The sequence below is a fragment of the Carcharhinus amblyrhynchos genome, chromosome 13, assembly GCF_965287045.1.
Source record: "Carcharhinus amblyrhynchos chromosome 13, sCarAmb.v2.hapA, whole genome shotgun sequence".
Lineage (NCBI taxonomy): Eukaryota > Metazoa > Chordata > Chondrichthyes > Carcharhiniformes > Carcharhinidae > Carcharhinus > Carcharhinus amblyrhynchos.
Window position 1 is genome coordinate 62,096,050 of NC_137336.1, and position 13,057 is coordinate 62,109,106.

Consider the following 13,057-nt stretch of genomic DNA (forward strand, 5'->3'; position numbering starts at 1 on the left):
GGATTTATCTATCTTGATATGCTTTAAGATTTCTAACATCTCCTTCTCCGTTACATGTAAACTCCTCAAAACATCACTATTTATTTTCCTAACATCCAAGCTTTTCTCAACAGTGAATACTGATGAGAAATATTCATTTGGAATCTCACCCATCTCTTGTGAATCCGCACATAGATGGCCTTGTTGATCCTTAAGAGGTCCTATTCCCTCACTACGCTTTTGCCCTTTATGTATTTGTAGAAATTCTTTGGATTCTCCTTTGATTTATCTGCCAAACTAATCTCGTGTCACTTTTTGCCCTCCTGATTTCTCTCTTAACTCTACTCCTACACCCCCTAAACTCTTCAAGGGATCCACTTGATCCCAGCTGCCTATGCATGTCATGTGCCTCCTCCTTCTTCTTGACCAGAGCCTCAATATCATGAGTCATCTTGAGTTCATCTTGCCCTTCACTCTAAAAGGAATGTGTTTATCCTGACCCTAGTTAACATACTTTTGAATGCCTCCCACTTACCAGACATCCCTTTGCCTTCCCACAGACTCCCGCAATTAACTGTTGAAAGTTTTTGCCTAATACCATCAAAATTGGCCTTGCCCCAATTTAGAATTTTAACCTTTGGGCCAGACCTATCATTCTCCATAGCTATCTTAAAACTAATGGAATTATGGTCATTGGTTCCAAAATGATCCTTCACTAACACTTCTGTCACTTGCCCTTCCTTTCTCAAGAGGCGGTCAAGTTTTGTTCCCTTTCTAGTCCGGCCATCCACATAGTGAATAAGAAATTCCTCCTGGATGAACTCAACAAATTTATCTCCATCCAAGCCTCTAATACTATGGCTGTTCCAGTCAATGTTGGGAAAGTTAAAATCCCCTCTATTACCACCCTATTTTTCTTTAGCTATCTGTCATCTCCTTACCTATTTGCTTTTTAGTTTCCTGCCAACTATTTGGGGGTCTATAGTACAACCCTATCAAAGTGATTTCCTCCTTCTTATATCTCATTTCAACCCGTATAAACTTAGTGGGTGAACCCTTACATATATCCCCTCTCAGTACTGCCGTAATGTTTTCCTTAATCAAAAGTGCAACTCCCAACCTCCCCTCTCTTACCATCTGTTCTATCTTTCCTATGACATCTCTACCCTGGAGCATTGAGTTGCCAGTCCTGTCCTTCCCTTAGCCATGTTTCAGTAATTGCTATAATATCCCAGTCCCATGTACCCATCCATGCCCTGAGTTTTTCTGCCTTGCCTGTCAGACCTCTTGCATTGAAATAAATGCAGTTTACTCTGGACCTCCCTTGCTCTCTGTCTTGCTTTTGCCTGATCTGTCTGGTACTAGGATTACTGACACTGCCTTTACTACTTAATGTGCTCTCTCTAACTTCTGTACTGTCCTCAACCTTCTCTTCTCCCTTCTGCTTTGGGTCCTACCCCACTGCCAATTCTTTCCTCACAGTGCAAGATGTCCAAACAAACTGAATAAGCCACGGTCAGAATGATGTTCTTGGAGCATTTTATTTCCAATCCTGGGTACAAGGATCACTTCTGGCCTGTAGACAGGGTAGTCTTTAGTTGCACAGATTTTGTGACACAGGGAGTGTGGTCAGGACTTCAGGTGAATATGTTTTGGCTATCCAACTCTTAATGAAGGAGTATTCATGGGTAATATTTCTCACCCTGGACCAGTCCCGGTTCCCTACAAGGCAATGGAAAAATATCTCCGATTGAGGAGAGGATGTCACTTTGCTTCAGCAGAGCAGCAGGCAATTCAACTAGATTTCCTTCTCCTCATCTATTTTTACTTCCTCTTGTGTTAAAGGTCCTGGCCTCAGCTCTACTGTGGCGTCTCAGATATCAGCTGCTCTCCAAAAGCTCATTCCATAAGCAGGCAGTTACATAATCACCAGACTTCCCACTCCCCAGTGAAAACATTGATTTTTAAGTTTAAGTTTATTGACAAGTGGGCTTACATTTTAACTGTAATGAAATTACTATGAAAGTCCCCTAGATGCCGCGCTCGTTCGGGTAACTAAGGGAGGATTTAACATGGCCAATGCACTTAGCCAGCACGTCTTTTGGACTGTGGGAGGAAACTGGAACACTCAGAGGAACCCAAGCAGACACGGGGAGAACGTGCAGATTCAGCACAGACAGTGACCCAAACAGGGAATCGAACACATATCCCTGGCGCTGTGAGGCACAATCTGCCCCCACCCTCCAATGGGATTACTTGCCATTAAACCATTAAATTTAACCATTAAATTGCTGAAGGTAAGACTTCTTCCTCCATTTGGGACGAAAACCCCACCTCTGAGAGTTGATAGCAGCCCCGTTGTCCCAACAGCACCTTTGGGAATGATGTCCGTTGCTGGGATTCCAGCCAGTCCCCAGTGGAGATTGTCACTGAGGTCAGACGCTCTTGAGTTTTCAATTTGGTGGGAGGCCATGGCAAAGGGCTGAGGGAAGTATGGGTGCAAGGTTGAGGGTGGGGGCAGGGAGAGAAGGGAGGTCTCTGATGCACAAGAGGGGGCTGTGAAGGAGGTAAATCATGTTCCCGCCAGTAGCTTGATAAGTAGGACCTGATGGGCTTCAAACTGGGCTTCCTACTCCTCCTGTCATGTAAAGAATTGTGATGGGGTGAGAAGAGGACCCTAACTCATCATTACTTGGCCACTTTGGGGGGCTTCAATTGATGCAAGAATGGGTAAGTAATCAGTGCCTCCCCCACCATGCATAAAATTGTAGTGAGCTCGGGGAGGGGAGTTGAGGGGAGCTGCCAACCTAATCCCAGGTGAGTGAAACATTCAGATGAATTGATTCTGACTCAGAATGATGTAGGCCCAAATTTCCACTCCTGGGTTGGATGCGCAGAGATGGCCATAATGTCCAGGTGGCAGACACCTTACATTCCTGTGAGACAGCTTTGGTTGCTGAGGCAGCTGCTCCTCCCCACTGCTCCAGCTCACCTCTGAGTCGGTGGATCCACATCCAAAGACTGCCTCAGGTGCCAAATTTCCCTCACACTTTACTGTGACTCAGAATGAATCCCCCTCCAAGACTAACATTCTCACTCAGCACCCCCAAACCTAGAGTTCTGCTTACACTGTGGCAGGTTTGTAGCCATGCATGAGTTCCCCTTGCTGATTTTCCCTTTTGTATAAAGGATTAGTTGTCACTCACTTTAGTCAATAACCTCTCAGTATGAACGAGGGGTTATAACAGTGTGCAGATAAAATTTTCCCTCTGTGTCAAACAATCTGTCAATTGTCTTATACACCATCATTAGCAGCTACCTATCATTGGGTGCATAACCCTGAGAAGTCGCCCCTAGCAAAATCATGCGGACGCATCAATATGTCAAGGAACTGGCAGGCTGTCCTCTTGTGAAATTGGTGAAATTCTGAACCAATGTTCACCTCTGCAGCAAAATTCAACTAAAGTTTCAGAGTCAATCCTCCATCGTGTGGGTGGCCACAATAGCAGAGTGGTTAGCACTGCTGCCTCACAGCGCCAAGGACCAACTTTAGGCCTTTTCATAAAGTGGCAAAAAAAAAATCAACCCACAGAATTCCTAGATTGCAGGAGGCCGTTTGGCCCATTATGTCTGTACCGTCTGCCTGACAGGGTATATTACCCAGGGCCTCTCCCCCATCCTATCCCCATAACCCCATATATATATCTCACTAATTCTTCTAACCTACATATCTTGGGATGCTAAAGGGCAATTTAGCATGGTCAATCTATCCAAACTGCGCATCTTTGGACTCTGGGAGGAAACCCATACAGACACATGCTGACCCCACACGGACAGTGATCCAAGCCAGGAATCGAACCCGGCTCCCTGGCACTACGAGGTACAATGGTAACCACTGTGCCATCGTGCTGCCCATAACCTCAGGGTATTTCAAAGTGCTTTGAAGCCAATTAAATACTTTTTTGAAGTGGGGTTGTTGTGTAATGCAGGGAACGCAACAGCCCATTTATGCACAGCAAGATTCCACAAGCATTAATGTGGCACTCCAGCTCACCTATTTTATTGATTCAGGGGTGTGTATTAGCCAGGATACCAAACTCTTGTTCAAAATGGTGCCATTGAAATTTACTACATCCTCCTTGGAGGGCAGATAGAGCCTGGGATTAATGTCTCAATTCATAGAGGGCAATTTTGGCATTTCAGCACTCCCTCAGTATTGCAATAGAGCACAACTTAGATTATATGCTCAAGTGATTATGATGTTATAACAGCTAAAAGGAAATTGTTGTGTACAGAGATGACTACGGTCTTTAAGCCTCCAAAGTTCTCAGTTTTGGCTGTCTCTGTGCTTGTGACTCTCAGCTTCACTCCCTCTAACCATCTTGCCCATGTGATTGCTGCAATTTGGCTGAACCTGTTCATCAAACATGCAAAACAGGACTCAGTAGTCCAGGGTACAATCAAACAGGAGCCTATGATAGAAAACCTGGAGTGAGCAACACCTCTGTCAAAACAGGTAATAGCCACCAAAGATCACGTCAATACACAGTTACAATGATTGACTATTACAATTACAAAACATGACCACAATTACACCATTGTGGGAGGCACTGTGGCACAATGGTTAACACAGCACTAATAACCCCAGGTTCGATTCCGGTCTTAGGTGACTATCTGCGTAGTGTTCGCAATTTCTCCCTGTGTCTGCGTGGGTTTCCTCGGGTGCTCCGGTTTCCTCCAGCCAAATCCGAAGACAGAATTCTGGTGTTGTGGAGCAAGGCCACTAGAGGGAAGCATATTACACAGAATCTGGCTGGACTCTGGTTCACTGATGTGAAAAAGGCTTTTGGATGAGGCATTCAATCAAGGCCCAATGTGTCCACTCAGTTGGATATAATACAGTCCATGCCACTAGTTTTAAGAAACTCTCCGCTGTGCAGAAATTTGCTGCCAATTTCCGACCTGACAACACTTCAGAAAAGCACTTAATTTGTTATAAGGTTTTTTTGGGGTGGTTTGAAGTTGTGAAAGGCACTACAGAAATGCAAGTCTTTCTTTCCTTGTTTATGCTGACAGGACTGTTCACATAAATTGGACACACTCTCCATCATCTTTTTGTTGAAAAAAAGATATAAAAGTCTGAAGTCACTTACTGACCGACTTAAGGACAGCTTCTTGCTGCTGCCATCAGACTTTTGAATGGACCTACCTTTTCTTGAGTTAATCTTTCTCTACACCTAGTTATGACAATAACATTCCATTCTGCACCCTCTCCTCTCCTTCTTGATGAACAGTATATTTTGTCTGTATAGCGCGCAAAAGGCAATACTTTTCACTTTGTACTAATACATGTGACGATAATAAATCAATCAATCAAATTCTTCAGTGGTTGAATGGTGGGTTGGTATCTGAGGATGGCCACATGGGGTAAGATAGTGTGGACAGTGAGAGTCAGCACCTACAGAGAACAAGACTTAGTGAAACTGAGAGAGAGTGGGGACTGAGAAAAGCCTTCAAGCAATGTTTTAATGGCTGTAGCAGGAGAGGGACAAAACTTTCACCTTTTGGCAAGTCTTTCCTTTAACTCTATTTATATATTTTACTGCCAGGAACAGAGTTAATGAGACTCAACACTGGAGTCTACAAAAGCTCCCGTACTGCAATGGTGGCAGACAACTGTCTGAAGGCTGAGGCAAAACTGTCAATGAAAATGAATAATATCTATTCCAGCATTAATAATCTTCAGCAGCCATCTGATCACGTGACACACATTGCCTGTAGGTTGGGGGTTTGGGGATGGCGTATGACAAAAAAAATTGTACCCAATTACTTTATTTTCTTGTCATTATAGTGTTTGAATTTCTGACTTTTATTTCATAAGGGATATTCTCCAGAGCCAGGGAGATGATTATTGAGACGTTAATTCCAAATATCCATTATTCTTCAGAGGCCCCAACGGTGTCAGTATACGGTGGGTTTTAGCTGCAATGACCACCCCATTCTCCCCCAACCCCCACCTGCCCCCTACTCCTGAGGTCAAATAAGCCACCAATTGCTGCCTGTGCTCACAAGGGTCAAACAAGATACTTGGGAAGATAGACGGAGCTGGTACCACTGAGGCAAAGAAAGAGTTAATGCCCCTAGGAGAGGGGAAGGAAGAACAGGTCATTGAAAACCAACATGAGTCAAAAAAAAAGTTTAGGATAGCTTTAAAGTCCGAATTGGCTGCCAGTCAATCGCTGTAACTATCATTGGTGTCAGGATTATTGTAAAGTCTGTAATACGTGGTCATGTGTTGCTTTAATTTGCATTAGTGTTAGTTAAAAGAGTTTATAAAGTAGAGAATGGTAATGCATTGCTTTAACTAGCATTAGTATTAGAATTATAAAGATTATAAAGTCTGTAGGGAGCGCTAATGTATTGCTTTAATTAGCATTAGTGTTAGAGTTAAGGTTATAAATTCTGTGGTGAATGCTGCTTTATCTAGTGTTCATGTTAGAATTAGGGTTATAGATTATTTTGTGTGGGTTAATCTGTTGTTAACTAGCATTAGGATTGGGAATATACAGTCTTCAGGTCATTTAATCTTTTCATTTGATAGGGTTAGAGTTAGTTAGTCTGTGGGAGGTTCTTGCTTTATTTCTCCTTCATTTTCCAGTTTAAAAGCTATATTACATTGTAATATCTATTGTTGCTCAGCCCAGGGTAAAACATTTTACAAATCATGGAGAGAAGGTTTGTTAAGTTGTACGATCTGAGTTCTGTCCTAAGGCTATGGGGAGAGAACAATATCCAATCTGGAATTTAGTGGATCATATCAAGAAGTTTTAAAAAAAATACACATAAGTACAATCAGGTATAGCAAATGTATGTCAAGTGGGACTCTCCTTCCTTTTTTGATTTTTATTTGGAATGAGTTTAACTGAGCATTGCGCAATAGTTTGCTGGGCAATTCTCAATTACAGAATGCTTCAGGCACTGTGTCAATGTTGACAGTGTAAATAAATCACTATTTTTTTCATCCCACCCCCCCCCACTGTAAGTAACACTTCAGCTTAGTAACTGACCAAACAGAGAGAGAAACTGAACCGTCAACATTTTGACTGGGTGATATCAACACCAATCAGTGCAGGCTGGAGGCGGTGCTTGTAATGGAACCCTGAGAATACAGGTGTATAAGTAGGAGGTGCAAGGTGCAAGTGCTTTGACAGTTGCTTTGTCAGAGAGTCTGCAAGTGATTCAGACCCGGTTGACCTGAGCAGATTATGAGTTCGTTCGACCTCCAGACACAGTCGCCCCCTCGATGCAGCCCTCAGTTCCCCAGCATTGGTCAAGAGCCGCCGGAGATGAACATCTTCTGCGAGAACTTCTTCCACCAGCAGAACGCCCAGCGGCCGTCAAACTACGACATTGAGGATTACAGCACGTCCAGCAATCCCTACCTCTGGTTAAATGGGCCTTCCATGAACTCCTCATCTTACCTGTCGGGTTCCAATGGCAGCCCCTTTATCCCGCAGTCCTATGGGATGCCGAGGCAGTTCCTCCCCAACAGCAGCAGTTTGGGAGGCTCGGACCTAGGTTGGCTTTCCATCCCCAACCAGGAAGAGCTGCTGAAGCTAGTGAGACCACCCTACTCCTACTCAGCCCTGATCGCAATGGCCATCCACGGTGCACCAGATAAGAGGCTGACCCTCAGTCAAATCTATCAGTACGTGGCTGACAACTTTCCCTTTTACAACAAGAGTAAAGCTGGGTGGCAGAATTCCATCAGGCACAACCTTTCCCTCAACGACTGTTTTAAAAAAGTACCCAGAGATGAAGATGATCCAGGTAAACTGATCTAAAATTGTATCATGCCTCTCCTTCTCAGCTACATTCTTAATAACCAGTCCGAAAGATTTGCTGGCTAGGTGCTTTGGCCATGCTAAATTTTCCCTCAGTGCAACCAAACAGGCGCCAGAGTGTGGCAACTAGGGGATTTTCACAGTAACTTCATTGTAATGTTTGTGTAAGCTTATTTGTGACACTAATAATTAAACTTAAACTAATATATTAAAGTTAATAGATTTGTTAATGCAATATTGGTCATGTTTCTGACGTTCATATCCTAGCATATGTTACCGGCAGGGGTTGAAATATTGATTAATGTTCCGGGAAGAAGCAACAGAGAGAGCAGAGGAAACTTGAGTTTATTGAACCCACATGACCTAACTGGTCATCAATACTTTAAAAACGGACAGCGTACCTATCAAGGTCACAGCAATATTGGTACTGTTAACTTGTCCAGATTTCACCTTGTGGCTTTATCAAGGGACCAAGGTAAAGGGACAAGACTCACAGTGCACAACAAAGCCAAGGGTTAGGTAACATCAATCTTTGGATTTAGTGGATAGTCAACTGTGAGTGGAAAGTAGAAGGAAGCTCTTGAGTTGTGAGATCTTCAAAAAACACGTCAAGAGCCTTAACCAATATTGTCAACGTGATGAAGCCATGGACAGAAAGAGGGTTAGAAAAGACAGTTCTGAGGGACAATGACAATAGTTGAGTGGGTTAGAATAGCATTTGGCTGCTCAGTGAAAACAACAGTTAGAGATGTTCAAATGTGAGGGGTACTTTCCAAAATTATGAGCAGATTGCCACATTGGTTGTTGGGCTAACTCAGTTCACTGCCTTGTGCCATCTAACGTGTTATGTCTTTTCTTCTCCTCCCTCACCTGTATACTCCAGGGAAAGGAAACTACTGGACACTGGATCCGAACTGTGAAAAAATGTTTGACAACGGAAATTTCCGGCGCAAGAGGAAGAGAAAGTCGGATCCTAATTCCACCACCAGCAATGTTGGCACCGAGAAATCTGACGACGGCGGCCACAAGGCACCCCAGAGTCCAGGGATCCTGGACACCTCCTCCATTAGGACAGGAACCTCTCCGGAAAAGAAATCTTCTCCCTCCATCTCTGCTCCCTGCCTCAGCAACTTCATCTCCAGTATGTCGACTTACAACAACCCGACGGGAGGCAGGCAAGCCTCCCTTGGACTGGTCAACGACACCTCCCAGAGGGTGGGACAGAATATGATGGGGTTTAGTTCGTACTCACCATCCAGTAACATCCTGGGCCAGCCCGGCTCGGACTGGTCTGACCCGGGAGCATCGAACCGTTACGGATATTCCTCAGTGCTAAACCAGTTCAACAACCATTTCTACAACAGCATCAATGCAAACAGTCTGTTGTACACCAGGGAAGGGACAGAGGTGTGAAGGGAAGGTTCACTGAATGAAGGATAAATGTAAAAATTAAATAATTACAGCAACAAAAAAAAATCCAGTTTGATGCTATGTAGTTTATTTATGAGAAAACATTTCATGAGTAAGTATATTCCAGTATTTTAACTCTGCAACTGGGATAAAAAGAAGTGTAGCACAACTTAAACCAAGGGTCTTGAGGTTTGGGGAAATATAGGTGTATAGCATGGAAACTCAGGACCCTTATGAAGTTTGAACCCATTCATTTCCATTAATGCTAAATTTCTAATGTTAATGGACCTTGACGTTCTGATCCAACAGCTCATTTTCCAAACCTCCAGGCCCACAATATTTAAACAGAGCAAATCAGTTTCAGAAAAGCATTGACATATTTCAGAGTTAAGTTGCTCAGGACTGAATTAAGGACCTCCCATCCCATTGGGGCAGAGTTCAGTTTAATTAAATATTTGCTGAACCAATCCCCACGCTGCCATCTCACATTGGGCCTGAGACAAGCAGGATCTTCTGGAGGTGTTGGGCTCCTCTCTGATCCAACATGTGCCACTACTTAAGGTTAACCAGCTAGAGTACAATCATTGAGTGTATTTAAGACAGAGGTAGATAGGTTCTTGCTTGGTAAGGGGATCAAAGATTAAGGAGAAAAGGTGGGAGAATGGGATTGAGAAACATACCAGCCATGATCGAATGACAGAGCAGACTCAATGGGCCAAACGGTTTAATTCTGCTCCTATTTTATGGTCTAATCTATAGCAAACAAAATACTCTTCCAAAAGCCTTTGTCAATTGGCCTCTGCCTCCTGAGCTAAGAAAAGGGGAAAGCTTATCCTTTTCTTCCGAACACTACCCATTAACTGTCACGTCCATTGGAAAGCTTGTAGATGTTGGTAGAGGCTCAGGAACAGGCTTCATTTTGATAATCTTCATGGTTGATGAGCCTGACGACATTCACTTCCCACATTTGGCATGACTAAGAAAGGTGGCAAATAATTGTCATAATATAGGTGTTCAGAAGAAGAAAACTGATAAAGATCCAAAAACATGAATAATTTTATGTAAACATTTCAATCCTGATGTTGCAAATCTCAGTATAGTTACTTAAACAAGAGCGGGTTATGGAAAGTGAAATATCGAGTGTTTTAGGCTTTCTGGAGCGTGTTACATATGCCTGACTGTTAAATGGCATCTGGTTGTTACAAATTTCAATGAGTTGTTCACTATTTTCAGCAAACTTGTTATTGTGTCTGATTGTGGTTTGTACTTCGTACATTTTTCTTACGTTCATTTTTATGCTTTGTAAGATATTACCTCAAAAGGAGAAAGGGAAATCATTTACAATAAAATATTTTATAAGGGAGTTGCTTTCTTTCTTGTTCCTATCATTGAAGGAAATTACTTCACACAAAACTTTAAAAAAAACATTTATCAATTGTGTGCACAACTGACCAAAGGGTGTTGGTGTGTGAATGCAGCATGTCTTGCTGCAGGTATCACACGTCAGAATCAAGCGCTTTCAAATCAGTTACCATATGGCAAAGAACAGGGTTCAACTCCCCCCAAACTGCTCCAGAAAACACAGTAAGAAGTCTGACAACACTAGGTTAGTCCAACCGATTTATTTGATAGTAAACTCACAAGCTTTCGGGGTTTGTGTTTACCCCAGTCTAACGCCAGCATCTCCACACCCAGAAAACACATCCAGGGATAGTACAAACATATGAATTAGGAGCAGGCCAGTCAGCCCCTCGAGCCTACTCCACCATTCAATAAGATAATGGCTGATCTGAATGTAACTTCAATCCCACATTTCTGCCTTCCTTTCACCCCGTTGTTAATCAGGAATCTATCTGACTCTGCCTTAAAAATATTCAAAGCCTCTCCTCCCACTGCCTTTTGGGGAAGAGAGCTCCAGAGACTCACGATTTCTGAAAGAAAATATTTCTCCTCAGCTGCACCTTAAATTAACGACCGCTCATTTTTAAACAGTGCTGCCTTGTTCTAGATACTCCCACAGGAGGATACTTCTGCTCCACACCCACCCTGTCAAGACCCCTCAGGATCTTAATGGTTTTGGTCAATGCTGCCTGTTTCTCTTCTAAACTCTAGCAAATACAAACCTAACTTCTCCAACCTTTCCTCATAAACAACACGTCCATTCCTGGCATTAGTCTAGTAAACTTTCTTTGAACTGATTCTAACACATTACATCTTCCCTTAGATAAGATGGTCAATACAGTGCACAATACAGATGTACAGCATGGGTTAGAAGGTGAGTACAGTTTAAACTGTACAATCAAACGTTCCCAAAGCAGACACAGGGCACAATGGTTAGCACTGCTGCCTCACAGAACCAGGGACCTGGGTTCAATTCCTAGTTTGGGTCACTGTCTGTGAGGAATCTGCATGTTCTTCCCATGTCTAGGTGGGTTTCCTCCACGTGCTCTAGTTTTCTCCCACAGTCTGAAAGACATGCCGATCAGGTGCATTAGCCATGCTAAAGTTTCCCTCAGTGTACCCAAATAAGCACTGGCAACTAGGGGATTTTCACAGAAACTTCATTGGAGTGCTAATGTAAGTCTTTTTGTGACACTAATAAATAAATTTGAACTTAAATACTGTATATAAAGCTGCACTTACAGTGTCACAGCAATGCTCCCAAGACAGCTACAGCAAGGGTTAGATACTGAGTGAAGCTACACTGCCTAAACTCTCTCCCATTGAAGAAAGAAAGAAGCACTTCCCTTTCTTTAGCGCAGTCATGTTCTGAAAGTGGTTGACATCCGGTGAAGTAGTTTTGTTGCTAAGCAGAAAATGTGGCAGCTAATCAAGCTCCCACAAACAGCAATGTGATGATAATGACCAGATAGCCTGATTTTGATCACAGGGCAAATTTTAGCCGTAACTCCAGGCATAGCTTCCCTGCTCTTCTTTGAAGTGGAGTCATTGGATGTCTAATGTAAGCATGAGAGACTAGGCAGGAGCCTTGGTTTAACCTCTCATCCGAAAGACTGAACACTCACAGAAAGCTGTACCAGTAGAATCTGCTCTCACATACCTCTGCCCCAATGTAAATTATTCCAATCCTCAGACCTTTTGGGTTATTTAAACACTGCTGAGCTGAATTTTAGGCAGATTTGGGTTCTGTGGCCATCATCATGAGGAGCTCGATGGGAACTACAGAAAACTCATTTAATATGAAATACTTAAAGATAGCAGACTATTAATTATTATTATTAAATCCATGCTTTAATCTCATTCATCGGGGTACATCTAACCGCAGATCTTGGATATGGAAGAATAGCCTTTCCCTCACCTAGTCACTAGTGGAAACATAAACTAATGACTCTGTAAAAAGTAAGTGGAGTGACTTACTCAGAGCAACATTAAACTCAATTTATAAAACTGGCTTATGCGAACCAAAACTCTTTGGTTTGCCGGGGTGGCACGGTGGTACAGTGGTTAGCACTGCTGCCTCACAGCGCCAGGGATCCAGGTTCAATTCTGGTCTTGGGTCACTGTCTATGTGGCATTTGCACGTTTTCCCCTTGTCTGCGTGAGTTTCTTCCGGATGCTTTGGTTTCTTCCCATAGTCCAAAGATGTGCAGGTTTGGTTGATTGGCCATGCTAAATTGACCCGAGTTTCTGGGGGATTAGCAGGGTAAATATGTGGGGTTACAGAGATAGTGTGGAATTGTTGCCAGTGTAGGCACAGTGAGCTGAATGGCCTCCTTCTGTAAAGTCACGATTGTATGAAATTGCATTATATAGCCCTCATTACAAGCACCAGCCCATACCTCCTCCACTCCCAGTGGCCCTCA

The 13,057-nt window shown here is 43.2% G+C and overlaps 1 protein-coding gene across 2 annotated transcripts; it reads left to right on the top strand.

Moving 5' to 3' along the window:
* Positions 1–7,244: 7,244 nt before the first annotated feature.
* On the top strand, positions 7,245–9,591 carry LOC145351554 (forkhead box protein I1-ema-like). 2 transcript variants are annotated; one of them, XM_080201150.1, is made up of 3 exons: positions 7,245–7,809; positions 8,091–8,103; positions 8,978–9,591. In XM_080201150.1, the coding sequence occupies exons 1-3, from the start codon at positions 7,245–7,247 to the stop codon at positions 9,234–9,236; spliced, it is 837 nt and encodes a 278-aa protein (XP_080057276.1). In that variant the 3' UTR covers positions 9,237–9,591. The 2 variants fall into 2 exon arrangements, with proteins under 2 accessions (XP_080057276.1, XP_080057275.1); XM_080201149.1 differs by lacking the exon at positions 8,091–8,103 and having other exon boundaries at positions 8,707–9,591.
* Positions 9,592–13,057: the final 3,466 nt, after the last annotated feature.